The sequence below is a fragment of the Pithys albifrons genome, chromosome Z (genome assembly GCF_047495875.1).
Source record: "Pithys albifrons albifrons isolate INPA30051 chromosome Z, PitAlb_v1, whole genome shotgun sequence".
Lineage (NCBI taxonomy): Eukaryota > Metazoa > Chordata > Aves > Passeriformes > Thamnophilidae > Pithys > Pithys albifrons.
The window spans coordinates 79,888,403-79,910,187 of NC_092497.1; the positions used below are offsets into that span (position 1 = coordinate 79,888,403).

Consider the following 21,785-nt stretch of genomic DNA (forward strand, 5'->3'; position numbering starts at 1 on the left):
ATTTGGATTGGATGTTCTCTCAGTTTATAAAATGAGCCTTTCAACTTTTCAACTAATGCTATTTTACTTTTTTTGGCCATTGGTTTCTCATTTTGTAGCACAATCTGACTTCAGTTTGCCTTGCTTAAAAAATAAAATAAAATAAACTATGGGGAGCTGAGTATTGTTATAGTGGGCAAAAAAGATCCCAAACTTCCGGAAAACGATAGATTAGTCCAGCAATGTGGAAGATTAAGTAAATTAACAGACATTGTATACACCAAATGGTGAAAGCTATAATCCTCCTGTTTATTCTAACACTAGATGGATGAGATGCAAATGTTTTTAATGTCTGTTGCTGATCTTTATCCCAGTATAAAGTTCTGGTGGTTTATATTAGTAGAGGAGATTGGCTTGCTGGTTTTTGCTAATGCAGATCAGAAATTCCCAAATGTTTACAATAGCAGGATATTTATAGTTTTACAGGAGTCTGATACATTTGATCAGATGTGAAAACAGGGAGGCAGTAAAGTTTGTTGCCAGCTAGACAATGTAATCAGCAGACCCATTAGCAGCAAACTTGCCCTCTGTTCTTCTCCTTTGCCTTCTCCTCCAGGAATTTACCAAGACTGAGTCTTTGAAATCATTAGTTACAATGCATCCTTAAGTTTAGTCTGAGCCCCAGCTGTGCCGAATATGAACTAGCAAGGCTTTCCTTTTAATGACAGGTTTACCTTGGTATTCATGAAGGATCCCAGACCTTAGCCCTCAGTGGTGGGAAAGGACAACTACTTGTGCACTTTTCTCTTCTTCCATAGTATTTCAGCCTTTATGTTTGAATTGGATGACGCAAAACAAGAGTATTCAGAGATGCTAAATTGTTCAACAAAAGATTAGCCTGCAATGCAGCTCTGCCATTGTGGAGCACTCTTACTCAGTACAATGCTGAAGCTTACTATAGAATGGGCATTTTCTTTGCAGAAAGCGGGTTCCTGTGTTGTAAAAGGGTTGCAATTCAAGCTATTTGGTAAAACTGGAACTCACAGGATTCTAGGCCTTAAGTTGTGATTAATGAATGGCAAGGAAAACCCTTACCTGATATACTGTAGATTTAATTAGACAGTCTTCTGTAAGTTGCAGAAGCATTTCACAGTGGATTAACTGCTGGGAGAAGAGGGCTTCTTTTCCTTCTAGACTAAATTGTTTAAATTCTACACCCTTCACTTCATTTGTTTGCTTCTGCTGGGTTTTCACTAATGGGGGCCCCTTTTCATTGTACTTGTGCTTTCAGTCCATTCAGCTATTCCCTGCACATTCCATATTTTTGTGTTTGTGTTACACATTCATAAATAACATTACATGCTTCCAGATTCTGGAAAATTAACAAATGAAATTTTTTTCTTTCCTTTCTCAACTAACACTTTGGGGAATGTAGCCTCTCTAATTCAAAAGGTAAAACCCCCTATATCTGTGTGTGGAAGTGATATAATTATTTACTGCAATGTTCGTAATATGTTAGTTAATGTAGTATATATATTATTTTAATATATGTAGGAATAATTTGTAATCCCTTATTTCTAACAGCATTTGTGGCTATTCTCTTTCTCAACATCTTAAACTGTACTTTAGGTATTTCTTTGCTGTTTTGGCAATCTTAACCATTCTGGGAGTTCTCAATGGATTGGTGCTGCTTCCTGTTCTTCTTTCATTCTTTGGACCATACCCTGAGGTCAGTAAAATTAATGGTGAACAGAAGAAATACTATGTCTGCACCCCTGTCCCACTCAATCATCCCCATTTTTTATAAACTATTTTTTAAATTCTCTTGGATTCAGTGTGTTGCTCTAGGTTTTATTTTGTTGTTCTTTTTTTTTAAATAAAAACGCTGTTTGTTATGTTGATGTATGTTACTCTATATTTCAAGCTTTTTTTAATAACTCTTCTTTTAGGGGCTGCAATCAGCAAACCCAGTGTAGTATTATTAGTTCTTTTAAAAGCATCCGATATGCAAACAAGTTTGTAACATAAAGGTTACCCCCAATCTTTTGCAAAAGACATTTTGTTTTATACACATACCTTCTTATTTCCTACCTCGTTGCCTCTGTTGCATTCTCCCAAATGTTTAACTGAGCAGACCACCAGGGAGGCCTGTGTGGACCAGCATACACAGTGGTGGTCCACAGACCACACCTTAATAACTGTGATTGGTGTGCCAGAAGGCCCCTGCTGTCCAGTCACCACTTCCTGCTGCATTCTCCTGCCTCAAGTAGCATTTTTGAGGAGTGGATTCACTTAGATTTTGATAACTTTACAGTACAAAACCCAAGACCGGATACAAAAATTCAGAAATACCAAATTTATATTTGGTTGTTGATCATTCGTTACCTATTCTGTCATTAATACAATTACTGTGTTACACAGGGATATCTTTATCACATCTTAGTAGAATCCGTGTGCTGTTTCACATTTCTGTATTTCACAGGTATATTTCAGAAGTGTTTGAGTTCTTTTAATGTTATTCAAACACTTTTGACGACAATATGTAATCTGTTAATGTCTAACAGTATATATGACCTGTCCCTTACTCAAACAATGTATCTGTATATGTTATTACCATATATATTGCTAAGATATGTGTAGCCATCTCTCTTTACAAATAGATGGTGAATCATGCTATACCTACACATTTGAGGTCATTTTACAAAATCACTCTTAATGCTTGCTGAAGGGACAGGGTAGCCCACATATTATTTTTATTTTCTTATATATTAAGATCAAGTGCATGCATGCATGCATGCACATAGCTGCATTTCCTGAGACAGTGATGGAAGAATCTGTGTAATCCTGTTTACATGAATGTCCACAGATGGAGATCATACCTTTTTTTCTTTTACTGATTTTTTATTCGATTCAGTACAAACATTCACCAGAAAACTAGTGCTAAGGTTGTTGTGGCATGGGAGAGTGTATTTGACAGAACATTTGTGTTAAGCACTAATGATGAAAAGGGTAATGCTAGCTGAATATTACTAAAGGTGTTGCTGTTACCAGGTTTCTCCAGCCAATGGACATAACAGATTGCCCACACCATCTCCTGAGCCACCCCCCAGTATTGTGAGGTTTGCACTGCCACCTGGGCACACAAATCATGCTTCGGATTCCTCTGACTCAGAGTACAGCTCTCAAACCACAGTGTCCGGCATCAGTGAAGAGCTTCATCAGTATGAGGCCACTTGCAGCCCTGGGGCACCACTCCATCAAGTAATAGTGGAAGCCACTGAGAATCCTCTCTTTGCAAGATCCACTGTAAGTAACTTTCATATGGACTGGGAGGAAGATGAGAAGAGTATTGTTGTTCTGAGTTTTTTTATATATTTAAATATATTTATTTTCATGGAAAACCTTTCATACTTCTCACTGATTGTGGTTTGTGACTTTGTGCCAAAACTCGTAAGCAAGTAGCAAAGGCTTTCCTCATCCTCTCCTGTACCTTCAAGTTGGGGGTAAAGTGGTGGTAGGAAAGCAGAGGTCTTTGGTATGTATAATTGCTGTTACATTGTATTGGTACCAGCCACAAGAGAGAGCTCTCAGTCTGTTTGATGACTGTTTTCAGAGAGAGAGCAGGGAGACATTACAAGATCCTGACCTCTTTCACACAGCTCCTTGTGGATCACTATCTGTGACAGCACATTTTGGGGAGGAAGATTAATAGAGCCAGAAGAAAGCAGTTAAGCTTTGTACCAAATCTTGGGCCTTGTTGCATCTTGCTATTGGGTTGGCATAATTGCGATTTCAAAGGAAAGTTAAAAACCTCTGTCTCCTACCCCTGCTGATGTTGCATGCTGAGCTGCAATGTGGATCTGGTTTTGTTCAGCAGAGGCCTAGAAATAGGTACAAGCATAGCCACATTTGAAGTTGGTCACGGTTTATTGACTGATGTGGCTGCTGCGCTTCACGCTTTTTATGGAAATCAGAAAACAGATTCCAACAGTCTATACAAACTACACTACTAACATCCTATGTATGTTCCCTGCATGGAAGAGACCCTTTTCCAAATGCCAGCAATTCTGCTTGTTGAGCGAGTTAAGATCAAGTGCTTGTCATCCATCCCTTTGAAAAGACGGACCAACATGTAGGAAGCTTACAATAATGTTTTCAGCTGTCATCCTGTGTTTTTCTGAAGATATTCTTTCCTTGTTTTAATAACTTCAGGCAAAAAACGCAGAAAAATCAATTAGCAGACTCCACAGCATTACCTTTGTAGAGTTAGAGCATTATTATATTTATTCTCAGTATAAAATATAAGCAAGTGTAGGATTGGTTTGCTTTGGTTTGTCAGAGACATAAATGTGAATCTCTCTTTCAGGTGGTTCAGCCAGAAGCAAGGCACGAGTCAAGTCCCAGATCGCAGTTGCATCCAGAGTCCAGCACACAGCAGGCATGGCGCCAGGGCAGAGAACCCAAATCTGAAGCAAGGGAAGGGCTGCGACCCCCTCCTTACCGCCCACGCAGGGATGCTTTTGAAATTTCTACTGAAGGGCATTCAGGACCAAGCAATAGGGATCGCTTGGGCCACAAGGCTCGTTCTCACAACCTGAGAACCCCGGCGTTCGGGGCCGCGGGCGCTGCAGGACCAGCCTACTGCCAGCCTATCACTACTGTGACTGCCTCAGCTTCAGTGACTGTTGCTGTCCACCCCACTGTGCACGGCCACAGCTCTCGGGGAGGGAGCTTCCCGTCCTATGAGGGACACCATGAAGCTGACCATGGGCCATTTGAGGACCCCCACGTGCCTTTTAATGTGCGGTGTGAAAGAAGAAATTCTAAAGTAGAAGTTATAGAACTACAAGATGTTGAATGTGAGGAAAGGATACCTGGCAACAGCTCACAGTAAGGTAGGTCTATCACATGTAAGTGCAAATTTTGCCTGTGTCAGGCAATAGTATGGTCAAAAGAAAGAGGAAAAGTAAAAGTCTCTGAGGTAGCTTTCCTTTAGGTAGCACTACTTAATAGGTCGCTGATCATCTTAAATCTGCTGACCATAAATATAGTACATTTTGCACTAGACATGAGGTTGGCTAAGATAGTACTCTCCAACACTGAGAAGTTACAATGGGTTTAGACATGAACTACTTCCTAGAGCCTTGCAAAGTGGATAAGTACATCGTATAGTCCAAGTTTATCAGGTGAGGAAAGTGAAGCAGAGGTGTTGTGCAACATCTTCAGAGCTCTGTGACTGCATTTACCGTTGATAGGTCCTGTCTTCTGAACCCTGAATCAGGAATGCTCTAACATACCGTGCAGAATGACATTGCCTAGGAGAATGTAAATTGCTAACTACTTCAAGAGTTGTCCTGTCTTCAATAATATGGTCTGTTAAAGAACCTGAAGCACATGATGAGGACTGAATCCCTCTGGAAGATGAGCTGAGTGCGAAGTGGGAAGTCCTACCATGCCTACTGCAGTGCTGTACAGCAGGGTGTCTGCTGCTCTTTGGGGGGTCTTCAGAGACCCATCCACACTGTAGGTGTCTATGGGCCAACCTCTGCCTCGCTGTGGCAGCTGCAGTGGATATTTCAAATATGCATGGGTTAAAGCTGACCTAACAGGGCATTTAATGTATTCTAATGGAACAATAGATACCCAAATCATTGTCTGCCTTTAGGCTGGCAGGAGAAGCAGGTATTTTTTAGTTTTCCATTACTTTTATAGGAAGTACTTTGAAGCTGAGAAGAGCACTGAGTTTTTACCCTGAAAGCTTTTTGAGGCTTTTGCTTGAAAAACTATTTCTCACTATTTTTACACTGTTTTTCTCTTGCGTGGGAAAAAGAAACTGTTAGAACAGTTACTTAGCTGTAGATCCCTGCTTTTTCTCTTTGCTTGTCCGAGGTTTTCAGTGACAGACATAGTCTGAGCAGAGGAACTAATTTTATTTTGGTTGTAGATCTATTTTCACATGTGTGCATATGTGTGCACACCCACACACAAAGAGTTTTGATGGAAATTTTTATGATAACTCATCATAAAATCACCTTCTGATTTATGAAACATCTCTCCAAACATTCCAAAGTCCTAATAGACATGAATGTCTCTAACTCTGTGATCTAAAAATAGTATCTACAGAATAAGGAAATACTTGGCCTCAGCTTTTTCAAGCTGAAGTGTGTGATGAGATTCTAAAATGTGTGCAGCATTCAATGTAGCATATTTCTGCTTCAAGTGTTCATTCATTTTGACTGAATTTGTTACAGGTGATAAAACTGTGAACTTAAAAATAAAAGTGTCTGCATTTTTTTAATTGGCATCAGTATTTCTTTACCAGGAAATTAATGACTGAGATGCAAGCAGAGCCAGTGTTTCCTGACTGCTACCTGTAACCACAAGAGTCATGCGATGAGTTGGGTTAGCTTGATTTGTTTGTTTTTCTTGAACTCTAATGAATGTTTGTTTTTATTTCTCTCTTTATTTGTACAGGGTAATAACTGAAGCAAAGAAGAGGCCAAAGATGGAAAACTGTATTTCTAGAACTGCTTGAAGAGAAAAACTGCTTGAAGTTGTAGAGAAGGACATGCTGCATCAGGACAACAATTCACTGTTACTGTAACCTATTGTATTATTTTGTTATATATTTCTTTTAAGTATTTAAAAGATGTACACTTATGTAATATACAAAAGAACAATGTAAAGTAGTATAATCTGGAGTACTTTGCCTCTGGGCAATAGAATGGGGACAATATTGTGTGCGCTTTGTACTTTTTGTACATTGATGTCTGTGCCACAACTAAGCTTGATCTAGTTCTAAATTTTCAGCGTAAGTTGCTGCTGCTTAAATATTTTATAATTTACTTGTATAATTCTATGCAAATATTGCTTATGTAATAGGATTTTTTTAAAGGTACATGCCTGGTTAAAATATTTTAAATTTGCTTATCACAACCCTGTGGTAGTATGGAATTACTGTTAACTTTCTAACACGCTATGCGTGATAATTTTTAAGATAAGCAGATATGAAGAAAAGCAAGTTAATCTGGGAGGCTTAAATAGGGTTAGGTATGTGCAGTTTTTGTTTTGCTGTATGTATCCATGTGTGCATCTGGAAATATGCATGCTTTTGTGTGTATGTTCCTGATGTACTGTAGTTTCTCTTTTACTGTATTTTAACACTTACTGGGCTTACAAACCCACTGATGCTGATGTGAGTCCGGCTTTCCCTGTAAGTAGGCTCTAGTGAAAACTGTGTTGGTGTTTACCAACATATACACCGTAGACTGCCATCATCAAAGGCCCAACTGAAATAAAAGAGAAGACAGGGGATTGAGGTTTGGGGTTGTGTTTCAGTCTCCGAGGCTCTAATGACTTGGTTCATATGACTTTGGTCAAGTCACTTCCCATGCCTCAGTTTCTCATTCTGTAAAATGGTTATAATTACACTTACCTACCTCCCAGGAATGTTGTGGGGCTTAATTACTGTTTGTATAGTGCTTTGATGGTTTTCGTTTTTTGTTTATTTTTTTGGTTTTGGTTGCTTTTTTTTGGTTCTTGCAAAAGGTGCCAGGTAAGTGCAAGACTATAACCATAATTTTTTTACTTCCAAAGGTGCTGGATATTGAGAGGTGCTGGTGGTTATAGAAATAAAACCAGGATCTGCCTTACTTAGATACTGTTAACCATGAGTGGCATTAGAAGCTGGATAATGAGTTGTTTGATGGCAACCCACAACTCAGCTATGTTGTTACAGCATCAAAAGCAGGATCTTTGGTCACCTTATTTTCATGGCAGGAAGGAGTTAATACTAAGTGATAAAAATCAAATGGAAGGATTAAAAGAAAAGTATATTCACTTTTTCAATATAAATGGCTTTCTGGTAGGTCCAGGATGGTAATGACACATAACTCCTGGGATGTTCATTTCTCTGTTGTTTGTGTTTTCCCATGCTGCATTGGCACTTTTAATTAACACAGCTAAACTGGGATCTCTTTGCGGAACTAATTTAGCTTTTTGTACTATATTTTTAAACTAAAAGGGGATTGCTGAAGGTGAAGGGTCTGGAAAAACACTACAGTCTGTGTTCCAATTGTAAACAAACCTTGAGAACAGAGAACCTTAATGTAAAATAATGAAACAGAAGTTTTCATTATCTCTATCCTATTTTTCATCTTTTTTCCTGCCCTTCTCCAAGCTGTTTTTTAGAGCAGGTGGATGTTCAGTTGTGTATACAGAGCCAAACACAACCAATATTCAGTTTCTAAACACAGCAGTGGTGAGGCTTTTCTTCATCTAAACAGCAGTGGCCAATTCTTTGATGGGAAAGTGTTTTTCTCCAGTGGCTTCAGGGAGTCTGTCTTGCCAGCATAATGAATGGGGATAATTAGAATGCACAAATTTCCATGCCTTTTTTTCTCACTTGAAAACACTTTGATATGAGGCACTTGTTTACAGATCTCCAATGTGAACACTCGAAGAGCAGGTGGTGAGAGCCTGGTGTCATTCCTGTAATACATAAGCTACTGTTTCAGTGCACACCAAGGGTTAATGTCACAACTGCCTACTGGTCCAGTTCACTGTCTAACGTGAAAACTCTTGATGACAAAAAGACAAGGGGCTCCAACTTAGCACTAGCAGCATAGTAACCTTAGATCATACAAACTCCGCAACAAAACTCTGTGATATTAATTGGAAGCTGCCTTCAACCACCACGTGTGTGCGCTCCCGTGTCAGAGGTTGGCAGGGCTCCCACTGACACTGCTGCCCCCTCCATGCCACAGGCTGCCTTGCTTCCTTCTCTTTCTTGGAAGGGAAGGGGCTCAGGGTGAGCTGTGGGATCTCTCACCTGCCCCTGCCCAAGTCTCCCACATGTTTGTGTGTGGGTGAGCTTGTCTGCTGCTTCATGCACAATGTAGACCTTCTTCTTCGATAGTCACATTGGCAAGAGAACTCAGTGGCTGGCAACATTTATTTTGTTTTGGTTTTGTTTTTTAACTTTTTTAATCATGGGTGATATTTATATTTTTGTATAATAAGAATGTTTTTCTTACAGTATTTGTCATGCCAGTTTATAACAAACAAGATGCAGGGATTTTATTTCTATTGGAAACACTATTACAGTTATGTTTTTACTGTTTAATGGATTTTTATTTGTATAGAGTGCTTACTAATGTTAAATAGGAAAGAGTATATAACATTTACATTAAGGACTTGTTGTAGCTTTTAGTGTAAGGAGTTAAAAGGAAAAAATATTCAAACTGGGTCTCATTTCCTGCCTGTTTTGGTAGGAGTGGGTTTGTGTCATTTCAGTTACAAAGATAAAATTATGCCATATAATTTATTTATATGAAAATTTATTTTTGTAGTGTACATACTAGTCATCAAGTCTTTTGACAGAAGTATATTTTTAAAGAGTTTATATGTAATGATGATACCATTATGTTTTGGAACACTGCTGAGATACAATTACAGTGCACACTTTTCCTTGTAAACCCCCTGGAGAAAAGAAAGTGTTTAACAGTGTTAAGAGACAGAGAGTGTGAATATTCATGCAATTCTGAACTGTGTTTTAGCTACCATTTGTGATCTAGTGTGGTTCTGATTTTACACTTTGAATGGAAATTGTACAAACTCTCTAAATATTAATGTTCAAACACTGATAGAAATTCTAACATGAATAAAAAAATATAACTGACTGGTTATGCATTTGGTTGTTTATGGAATGCTTCTTTATGTACTGTTGGTCAGCTGTGAAACTACGATCATGCAATCATTCTTATCTGGAGGATGAATTTGGGATGTTTGGGAGATTCAGATTTGCCCATTTTGCAGCAGGAGCCATTTCTGACACTCTGGCTAAACTGTAACATGCTAGCCCTTGTCACTTGAGTCTATTACCTCTGTTATATGTTGGGGCATAGATTTAGGGCTGGATTATACATTTCAGTCTCACTCTGAACAGGACAATTTGTGTAAACTTCAAACTCTTGGCTAAAACGCTGTGTACAGGTGGTTTCTGGTTAAATGTGGGAGGAAATTCTTTGTCTTTTTCCCATCTCTCTGCTTGCTCCCTAAATTGGATTAGAGAAGTAGTCTGGTATTTCCACTTTGTGGAAGAAAAAAATAAATAAATGTGAAGTTCTGAGTACTACAGCCCTCCATAAGAAGGGAATCCTCTTGACAAACTCCTTCTAGGAAACATGCTAGCAATTGCAAGCCATTGTGCAGGTTCCTGTGCCCTGCTTGGCAAAGAGGAGAGGCTACTGCAGGCAGCAGAGTGAATGTTGTAAGTAGCAACATGTCTGAAATAATTTGTATCATAAACCTCAGTGTGATTTGTCCTGTGCAAAGATACTCTTCTGAGTGTCCATCAAAGCACCACAAAGCCAGCCAGCTTATCTCGATCCTATTGTAGCCAGCTTTTACTTTTTCCTATAAACCCTTGGGTGATTTCCTTATATAAATCTAAATTTCTCATAAACAAAAAGCCCAAACATGTATTGAGATAACTTAACTTACAATTCAGCCTCTACGTTTCATGATGAGAAGAAAAGCAAATACAATTTTTTATGTTTTCTGGAAGTTTAACCACGAAAAATAGAGGTAAAGGACTTGAACTGCAAAACTCCTACATGTGTTTTTTGCTACACAAAATTCTCTCTTTCACACCCAGAATGAGTCATGTTGCAGATTCGGCTTTACTGGGTTACAGCCTGTGAGAATAGTGCCCACTAAGGCCTTGCTTTAGCTCAACTCACTGACTTTGTCTTCTGTGTCCCAGCCATGGAACAGCTCCATTCACAGGGCTGGAAACTGTATAAATAAATCAATACATTCCCTGTCAGAACAGAGGCTTTTTCTTTAAAAATTCTGTTTTGCATCAACAATAGCTATTCACATGACATTATTTGTCATGTTTAGGTTTTGTATCATTTTGCTGTCAGTCTTACCTCGGGTAAAAACTTGATCAGATTTTTGTCAGAGATTAGCCATATTTATTCAGGCCTTAGGTAAACATGCAGCCAAATTTTTGTTGGCATAATACATGTATTTAACAGCTTCAGGAATGCTGCATGCTGCTAAATTGTAGCAGCATTTATGTATGAACAGGTGTTTCATTTTCGTTAACTTTTACTCCCAATGAGCATTTGAGACACTGACTGTTTATATCTGAAAAGCACCATTGCCAAATTGTAATTACTTTTAATGTTTACTTCAAGAGATGAGAACAATTACTACTTTCCAATTCTATTTAATCATTCTTATTAATAGGCATGTTGAACCTTATTGCTAGAACAGGATGCATGGTGGGGAACTGCACTACCTAGCCTGAGTAGCTTAAAAAAATACATACCCAGTTGAAGCTACCCTGGTTAATTGCAGCAAAAATTAAGTGGTACTGCTGCTTTAACCAAAAAAGCCCCAATCCACCCCCACCCTCACCCCCATTTAACTTATAAGTTATCATATTTGATACTGATTGAAACAATTTTACACCTGGGGATAATATTTAAGCAAAAGAAATCTCTGTCTAATAAACTTGGTTGTCTGCAGGAGCATCAGGCCACTTACCACCCTACCACAGCTTTCCTTCTGAACATTTCCACCTTCATTTTAACAGCTGTAACTACATGTCACTAGTGTTTCTGCTGCCATGGCAGCTGTACCTTCTTGCTTCTGATGCAAGGTAGGGCTGCAATGGAGAAGATCACATCTTGGTTTAGTGATGCACAGAACACAAGGCAGTGTGTTTTAGTCTGTTTTGCTAATCAGAGCATCCTCACAGGTTTAACCCAAGCTGCCAGTTAAGAGTTGCTGGATCTATGAGTCAGTGTAAATTAGGACCTCATGTGCACATGGTGGATATAAAATTTTGCACAACAGAGCACAAAAAAATCTGGCTTTTCAGTGTGGTATTTCCATCCCTTGAGCTAAAACCTTTGCAGTGGGACTGACTTTGCAGGGTGCTAGCTGCCTAAAAGACACCACAGCCTTGTGAAACCTGCTGGGAAGCATGGTTGTAAGCCACAGCAGCTGGGAAAGGGGAAGATAGAAAGCTGGAGGTTGGAAACTGCTTCCCAGGCAAAGGAGGGCTCTGCTTCAGCTGAAGAGGAAGGGGTGGGAACCAAGAGCCAGGCTTCACTCACAGGTATGTGAGTGAAATGGGTTTCCCATTTTGTTGAGGGGAAAAGACCACTGAAGTATTTGAAAAGTGATTTATGGCAGAAATGAGAGACCCTGGGTGCTCTGAAAGAGGGAGAGCTACACCATCCCATTTAGGGGACCCAAAATGGTATTGCAGATATATTTCAGTGCCTAGGTAAAACTGAGTTTTTGTTAGTTTCAGGCTGTGGCAAGTTTAGTACCCCTGGATTTTATCTAAACTTTACATTGGAGAACAGATTTGTAGGGAGGAATGTCTGCCCAGCCTTATGAAAGAGAGGGGAAGGGAAAGGAATTAAACAGGAATTACAAGAAAAACCCAAAGGAAAACATTCTTATGCTTCTTTTTTTTTCCAGCTTTTGTTTCTTTGACAAAGGGAAATCTTTCCTCTTTCTCTACCTTGTGACAGATGTGTGGCTTGCCCAGAAGACAAGAAGTTGCACCTCTCTGGTCTTAACAAGGTTTATAAGTGGGTAGCTTCCTTTAGGAGAGCCTGTCACCACGGTGCTGCTCCTGCACTAAGGTGGTTTTACTGAAAGTGTCTCTGACTCTGTAAGTCAACAAATATTGGTGACAAATGGCCTTTGAGATGTCTAGATTTAAACTAATAATCCTGAATTTAAAATGCCAATCAACCCTTTTCTGGTAACCAAATATTAATCATCTGTAACAGTAGTTTAAGCCTGAGCCAAACAGGTTATCACTTCTGGTTAGAAAAAGGACCAGATTTTTTTTAGTTATTAAGACTAACAAAGGTAAAAGACTTGAGTACCTTATTTCAGTGTTACTGGAGTCAATAGAAAACTCACAACTTTCATCCCAAATAACTAGTATTTTTGTAAAAGAATTCAAACCCTCTTTCACTATTATGTAGTAGGCTATTTTAAGCAGGCTGTTTGTTTTAACTTAAGACCATTTATTTTGCTAGCCAATATAATATGCTTCTGTACCATTTTGCAACATTTTAGAAGACTAACAGGTAAAACTTTAAATGGTTAGGTTAGGAAGGGTATTACTGTACAGTCTCGCACAGCTTAGTGTAGCATTTAGGAATATTTTGAGATGACATTGGAAAGACAGCTAAAACTTTTAGTTTTTGAGATAGTAGTGTAGAGTTTTCTACCTGGCAAAAGGGCAGGGTGAGGCTTTTCTTGTTCACTTATAAGTTATCAAAATTTGAAAAAAAGTCAACAAAGTTTTTTTGAAACTAAATGAATGGAACAGAAGATTTCATGGCTTGAGCTCTGTGAATGCTGTGCATTGATAGTTTCCTTCAATCTGACCCACTCTGAGTCAAGTATGGAAACAGAACTCTAAATTGGGTTATTTTTAGCCCTAAAAAGATCTGCATCTGAATATAATTACAAAGGTTAAAATACTAAACAAAACATAAGCTGGGGTGTCCAAATCCACTGCTGTTGTCAGAACATTGCAGTATAATTTGAGGAAAAGTGTGTGTCTGGGGGCAAAAAAGAGCTTTAAAGCACATTGTCTGTAAAAGCTTTATTTTCATTCAGAAGGTGTTAAAGAAATGAGCGGATGTGGCACTTAGTGCCATGGTTTAGTTGACAAGGTGCTGATCAGTGAAAGATTGGACTGGGTGATATCAGAAGTCTTTTTCAATCTAAAATGATTCTGTGAGTCTGACTTTGATCAGCTCCACAGTGCCCCTCACCAACACCCCACCACTCTCCCCATCACATGCTCTCTGCAGGACACCCACCTGTGAACCTCACAGAAAAATGCATCTCCTTCATGCTCCCCAGGGCTCCTCCTCTTCCTCTCACACAGGACCCCTTCTGCGGCCAAGCTGGTCATGCAAGAAGAATGGAGGGACTGAGGGTAGATTCTGGGTTTGTCTCCCAGAGCTGCTGCCAAGCCACGAATGCCAAGGGCAGAGGTGGCCCAGCATGCTCCAGGCACTCAGTGGAATGGAGGGGGGGAGAAACAGAACAGGATGAGGCTCTGCAGGCAAGCAGAAAGCAGCCAGGCAGGGCAGGCTCCACTGCTCTGGGACTGCACAGAGGGCAGAAGTCTGCCCTGGGAGGAGACAATGACCTTCAGAATGGCCTTCAATTTTCTGATCAACCCTGGTTAGGCAGTGAGACTAGATGATGACTGTGTGTCCCTACCAACTGAAATAGTCTGTTCTATGCCATGCTATAGTATACTGAACATTTAAATGCTTGGTAGTGAAATAAACATACGTGAACACGGAAATTCCTGGAAAATCTGATGGGAATAAGCCATGAGTCAGCAAGGGCATGTAAGAGGCTTACTGCTATTAAATTGTCTTCAGTGGAATTACCCATAGCTAAACCTTCATTTGTTTTATTCTTTCTGTGGTTTGGTCCATAGAGTGTACAGAGAAAGGTGTGGTCCTATTCATTCTCCTCCTTTAATCCCCAGTATGTAACTTGGGCACAATGAGTCATCCCTGTGGGGGTGTCCCTCTGCTACTGTTGACTACAAAAGGTACATAAAATTCTCACTGTAGAGGTTGCAGCTCATTCTTGAGCTAGTTGCCTGTAACTAAGTTTGAGAATCAAGTACAAAAAATTCAGCAGTTTTTTTCCCTTCAGGCTGTAAATTGTAATTTAGTCAGTGGTACTCTGGGACCTCATGAATGGATTTGTATACTTCAGGAGCCTTTTTGAGTTGCATCTGAAGCAAGGAAAAACAACAAGCAGAAGACTTTTTTTTTGCCAAAGTGACCTGTCTTGTACCCATCTGAGATGTGCAGAAAAGCTATTTTGGAATAGTCTTGTGAACATTAAACTGCCATAAAAACTGCCATAAAACCCAGTCTTTCTCTTTTCATAATGTGTTCTGGTTTAGCCATTCTGTATTAAATGATTACTTCTAGTTTCCTTTTTTAAAAAATCTTAGAAAACCTTTTAAAGTTGAAAAAATTATTGCACTCATTACTTCTGTGGAACTGGACCACTGCAGGGAATTTTTTTCTTTTAGTTTAACCATGATTTTACCCACAACTACAACACCTCTTTCTCTCTTTGCCCTTGCTGTTCCTTCCTTTCCCCCATGTACATCCTCATGGGGATGTCAGTGTGGAATCCAGCATGGCTCATGGTTAGCTGGTGAATGGAGCTGTGCTGAGAGATACAATATGCAGCTTGAGTGGAGTTGTTCTACAAAGCCAATGAAAAGGACCAGTGCAAAAGTACAAGATCTCTTGTGCACTAGTAAGATTTACAAATTTGTTTTGTGGCTGGGCAGGCCTGCAGAATACCCCCTAAAAAATCTCTGTAAGAAACCTTCAGAACATGTTCCCTGGGAAATTAGTACCTGTGTTTCTTCTGTTTTGTTTTCTTTCTGTTTTGTGCACATTTTTTGATGAATTTTTTGCATGTGTCTAATGGAGACTATTACATTTTTGAAAACCATTTTTATCAGACTTGCTTAGCAAAGAAAATGCTATTAGAGAAAACTCTGGATTCTCCTAACAAAAATAATATGGGGTCTGATCCTTTCAACATTCACATCCTTTGTTTCACAAAGATGGTGAGTAGCTAGGACTATTCAAACTGGCAAAATAAAAATAAATACTAAAGTAGTTTCAGACATGGGATGTGAATACTGCAGTTGAAAAAAGTACATACAAGAAAGTTTGTGTTTTACTACTAATGAGATTTAGTTCAGCTTGGCAACATGGGACTTGGATATTTTTCAAACGCTGGTACACACACATGTGCTGTGGTGCTGCTTTGTTTGCTTTTGTAGACTCAGGATGAAGGGATGCCGAGACACAGAGAAACAGAAAAGTCAGTAGGCTGTATAGTAGAAAGTGAAAGGAAACAGCAGAAAGAGAAACAGAGAGAACTACACCTGAGCCCATGTGGGAGGACTGTCAGAAGTTTCTTTAAAAGGTGCATTTGAAGTTGGTGCAAAATGGCTCGGGGGTGTCATTCTGATGAACAAGGGAGGTTTGGCTGTGCCTGCATGCTGAACATAAGAGCCCAGTGTTCCTACTCATAGGTGAGGTGATAACTTGCTTTGGGGGATATTTTTTGTAATGTTGATGCTGGCTTTTTGAGTGTTTTTCTATGCAACGTATGTGTGTCTATGTGTGTGTGAGTGTGCATGATGGGAAACATACGAATGTGTAGTAAGAACTGTAGTTTCAGTGTATGGAATTTGCTACTGGCAAGTTATTTTAGCTTTGAGTCCAAGATAAATACTAGGTAGGCTTATATTTTTGCATGGGATTTTTTTGTCCTGAAATGCATTAAAAATCTTCCGAAATGCAGGAAGTTGCACCGTGGATTTCATAGTTTCCTTGGGGCTGACATTCCCGGTCCACATTGCTTCAACTTTCTGATTCTGCTTTCATTTTCGTTGTTCAGCAAACTCCTGAAGTGAACCTAAGAAAAAGAGGCTTCAGACAACTGTTCTCCCTTGGTCTTGGGGTTGGTTTCCCTGAATTTTCCTAAGGAATTTTCTTCCACACTATCCTACATACTATAAGAGTCTCTAGACCTCCTTTCCACATTCCTGTTGTTCTGATTAATTTCTTTGGAGTACAAATAAGATTAAGCAGAATGGAAGGGCACTGACTTACTGGAAGTGGTCTTGTTAGCTTCCTTAATGTACATGTAATAGAAGAAAAAGGCTTTAAATTGAAGACACTCCACTGTGTCACTTAAAATTATTTTCCCTGGCATCAGAGTATCTTTCCCTTTAAGGTCTTCTTTGCATGGATGCTTGGAATAACACTTAAATTTTTTCCCATTGAAACTGTGTGTCAGACCCAGAAGTGGGCTGTGACCCAGCAGATGCTTTGTTCCAGTTCCAGAGAACACACATCACCTTAATAACCACCATATTATTTCTCACATGCCATCTAACAGACTAAGTATGTAAAAAAGCAAAGGCTCTGGAAGCCCTCATAAAGAAGCATTGCAGTAGGAGTGTATGGAAAGCCATTGCTTATGTGTCATCTGGGAGTCTGGCTGTTGCACTGGATTTTCTAGGCTTTTCTGTGTGAATTTGTGATACATGCATCTTGGTGGGTGTTTTGTAATCCCTGAAGTCTGGTCATAGATTTATACAATCATTAAGGTTAGACAGGACCTCTAAGATTGAGTCCAACTGTTAACCCATGAAAGAGAAAAGAGACCAAAACCCCTAGTTTTGTGAAATTTCTAATTCTGCTTTGCAAATGTTGTTTGCATAGCAAGGCTGCTTAACTCATGAACAGCATGAAGTGATGGAGTCACTTTGTTCTGGTATGCACTGTCTAGCAATTATAGAGACCAGTGTACCAGGTATTAGAAGTCATAAATTAAGACAAGCTAGACACTTCAATAAGATGAAAAAAGATACAAAATTTTGTAGTGTTAAAGCCAAGATTTTACAAGTCTGACAGGTCATGTCATTGAACAAAGAAAAGGCAGAAGTCCAGCAGTGATGAAGATGCTTCAAGACCACCCGAGGTATGAAGTCAAGAGACCACTATCCAAATTTCAAACCAAAAGGAAAGCTCTGCCCAAGATTTCACCCAGTCCTAAATATGAAAATTAGAAGGTGTAACTATAAACTCAACACTGTATAAATGGCTTATTTTACACAAACAAGTTAGGAAAGTTTTTGCCCAGTATGAACTGGCTTGCCTCCAATGTTGTTAATAAATACCTTTGCTGCTAAAAAGATAAAAAGTGTCTTAGCAGTTACTTATTTCAAGGCATTTTTCCCTATCAACCACCACGTAAACTCCTAAACCATGTCACCAAGTGTCACCTTTTCAACACTTTGAGAAGTGGTGGTGCAGCCACCAATAGGGCAACCTATTCCAATGTCTGACCACCCTTTCAATGAAGAAATTTTTCATAATATCCAGTCTGAACCTCTCCTGGTGCAACTTGAGGCCCTTTTCTCTCCTTGTTACTAGTTACCTAGAACAGACCACCTCCCTACTCTGTTACAACCTTTAAGGTAGTTGTAGACAGTGGTAAGGTCTCCCCTCGGAACCACTCTTCTCCAGGCTAAGCAATCCCAGGTCCCTCAGCTGCTCCTTGTAAGATTTGTGCTCCACAGCTTTCACCAGCTCTGTTGCCCTTCCCTGGACATGCTTCAGCACCACAATGTCCTTCTTGTCATGAGGGGCCCAAAGCCAAACACAGGATTTGAGGTGTGGCCTCACCAGTGCAAAGTACAGGAGGACAATCCCTTCCCTGGTCCAGCTGGCCACACTATTTCTAACACAAGCCAGGATGCTGCTGGCCTTCTTTGCTATCTGGGCACACTGGTGGCTTATGTTGACCAGTACCCCAGGTCCTTTTCTGCCAGGCACCTTTTCCACTTCTCTTCCCCAAGCCTGTAGTGCTGCATGGGGTTGTTTTGGCTGAAGTGAAGGACCTGGCTCATGACTCCAGCCTGTTCACAGCTCTCTGCAGAGCCTTCCTACCTTCCAGCAGGTCAACTCTCCCATTCAGCTTGGTGTAATCTGTGAACTGAGTGAGAAGACACTTAATGATCCCTGGCTTACTCACTCACAAGCTGTGTCAGGAAGCTCTCTGCCACACACTCCAGGAACCTCCCACAAACTAAGATGTTGTTGAAAGGTATGACCATTACAGGAATAAGTATAGCACTTGCAGTTCACAGGACTGAGAGAAGAAGTCTTGTTTTGTCAAGCCAGGGTCTATATTCTCTTATAAATGTTCTGCAGTTGACATTTTGCCCATTTTGCTGTAATTTTTGTGATAATATTCAGTGACACAAAAACCCCAGAGAGGCTAGTGTTGTCCTAGATCCTTTTCTTTTGAAATTCTGCTATACTGAACTCACCAAGAGAGAAGAATGCATTGTATATTTTTTCCTGTTTGGCTACAAGTTCTTTTTTTTCAAGATCAAATCTTTAATTTTTAGTGATTTTTTCTTATAAAGATGGACTTAAAAGGCAAATGGTATTTTGTGATTCCCTGTCAATAAGACCATAACCTTGTTAAGAATAAAGACATTATTTAACTTCAGAAATTCTGCTTCCAAAATCATAGATGCAAATCTACAATCAAAGAGCACTTCTCACCAAGATAGGATCTCAAGCATTTGTTTCTCTGAAGTTTTGAGAAAGGAACACTGATACAAATAAGCAGCAAAGAGCCACAATAGAAGAGACCAACACTGCAGAACTGTGACAAGTGGATAGAGAATTCTTCCCTTCTACAAATCCCTTCTGGCTTTGGTTTGTCCTATGGCTGTCTCTGGGATCATACAATTTTATTTAGGCATTGTGAGATGATGGATAGAGTTAAACCTAGAGTGGATTCAGGATTTTAGGGTAAAAGCAGCTGCAACTCTGTGGGCAGACTGAGGTCAACATGCTCCCCAGTACAATGATAAACATCTGCTCAGAGAAACAGAACAGAGTGTGAAACAAAGTGGACACTACGTGACCCCCCCTCCATTCTAATCTCAGCAGAATGGGAGAACATTGTGATTTTGAGACCCTACAATGGAGATGCAAGATGTTGTGCTGCTAAAGCCAACAAGCATATTGAACCCCCTTCTCAGGTGCTAAGCCACAACCACCCCCTGCTCCCATTATGTACACCAATCAGAAATAAAATGTTACTAAAGCCACTCAAACTCCACCCAAATATAAATCAAATACTATAAAAGTAAGCTGGAAACGGGAAAAGTGGGAGAAGATCTCCACCAAACCTGCTGGGATTGGTCAATGGGCTGAGTCCATCTTCTCCCCCCACTGAGGAACATTTTGGCTGAGAAATACACTCTGCACATTACATACTGTTTTTATGACTAGAGCTTTTGCTTGTGCTTACAGTATAGCATACTAGTAGATTGCTTCATATCAGAGCTTGTGCTTGCTTAATATATGTATCAGTAGATTGCTTTAAAACTTATTTTTGCAGTAGACACTATCACCGACAACCTCCATACCTTCCTTTTCTGTTACAATTTGTATTAATAAAAAGCATTATTTGGTGAACTGTTAAAGTGAGTAAAGTGAGTCCTTGCAGTTGCTGGCAGTGAGAACATCTTGGCAGGATCTGCTGAGGGGTATTCACTCCGTTGAGTCCCCTCTAATAAGGGTGGTCAAGGTGATCTCTGACCTTGTGAATCTGTTGCTGAAGGGTCTCCTTACAAGACACTGATAGACTATCAGACACCTGGGTCTCAACTTTCCCAGGGCCACTGGACTAAGTAAAAATCTAAACTCCCACTTTTGATGTGACAGGAACCAAAACAGGTTACTAGATTTCCAGGAGTGCTGAGAACTCAGCCACGATTTCGCTATTGGATGGATATCAGCCCCTTTGTTCCTCCCTACAGAGGTAGCTTTTTTCTCTATTTTTTTTCTTGCTATACTTGGCTCCAAAAGAAGAGGTGGGATCTGAAAACATTCACCATTGTAAATCATGGCTTAAATTCGATACTTGGTCATCCCTTTAACTGTGGCTCTTTTTTCCGACTCACAGTCAGTGCTGCATTGTCAGGAGGACAGAGGTAGCTGTACTGTCGTGAAAATATATGAAAATACTGAAAATATTAAAAAATCATAATGGATAGTAGTAATGCACAGTAAACATTATGATAGTACAGTATCAGTAAAATATTGACATTGAAGAGATCTTTATGTTTTAGAATTAAAAGTGGCTACACATCTTATTTCTTGTGTTCCATGAATAATTTCCCATTCTTCTATGATTACATCTTACAATAGCTGATAAAGTCTAAGCCTTTCGTCCACCACAGATGCTTCATATCCCAGTGGGCTTTTGATCCAATATGCTCTTCTTGAACGGCATGATAAGGTCAGAGCATTTTCTTGAGAGAGTTTTGAGCTGCTGCATATTTCATAATGGGGCCCTTTGAATAAGATTTCTTCCGCCACTCTAATGTAAAACATAGATTTGTGATCAGTCCCTTACAGGTTATTAAACAAAAACTATACTATCAATATTGGATTAATTACCTCAGTGTTTTCAGAGATTAACTTGCTAACATTACATTTTTCTAAGTGGTTTTTTGCTTGTTTAATGTGAATGGATTTCAAGTGATCTTGACATAGAAAATTGATAAAGGGATGAGAAGGGCAATCTTTCAAACTAAGAAAAAATGTATGACTCCCAGCTTCATACAATTAAACTTGATTTAAACTGTCTCCCATACTTTATCAGAATTTAAATCCTCTTGTGCATTTCCATGGAAGGAAAGTTCCATGTTTAGTAGATCAGGAGGAGGCACTGAAGAAAGACTTTTCTCTAACTAGTTGAGTTGAGCTGAAGTTAATCTGGAAGCATGATAGCAGAATTTATGCTAATGCAGGGTCTCTAGATTATGTGGTCTGGCCATGTGTTTACTTCCTGATCTTCAGTTGTGTCTCAAAACATGCTGAAAACAGATGTCCACTGGGTCAGCAGAAATGTAGTCACAATACTGGTCCTCCTTCACACACCGTCTGAAAAAAATGGCACGTCTAGGTACATGCCTATTTAAAGAGTTTATTTTCATAGCCAAGGAACAATGATGTACAGCACTCCAGAGCATCCAAATTTGAAACTGCATGTTGTTTGCAAGCTGCTGAAAGAAGACATTGCCTCTGTGAAATGTGCAATTTTGTATGCCACTATGTATAATAATTTACACACATTCAAGGAATCTATGCAGAAGC

At 39.6% G+C, this 21,785-nt stretch overlaps 1 protein-coding gene across 3 annotated transcripts in view; it reads left to right on the forward strand.

The window, feature by feature from the left end:
* Nucleotides 1-9,658, forward strand: part of PTCH1 (patched 1) — a 72,733-nt gene extending 63,075 nt beyond the window's left edge. For all 3 annotated transcript variants that reach the window (XM_071580670.1, XM_071580672.1, XM_071580671.1), the window contains 4 exons: nucleotides 1,609-1,708; nucleotides 3,031-3,285; nucleotides 4,346-4,874; nucleotides 6,454-9,658. In XM_071580670.1, the coding sequence (XP_071436771.1) occupies nucleotides 1,609-1,708; nucleotides 3,031-3,285; nucleotides 4,346-4,873 (883 nt within the window). In that variant the 3' untranslated portion in view covers nucleotide 4,874; nucleotides 6,454-9,658. The remainder of the gene's footprint in view (nucleotides 1-1,608; nucleotides 1,709-3,030; nucleotides 3,286-4,345; nucleotides 4,875-6,453) is intronic.
* Nucleotides 9,659-21,785: the final 12,127 nt, after the last annotated feature.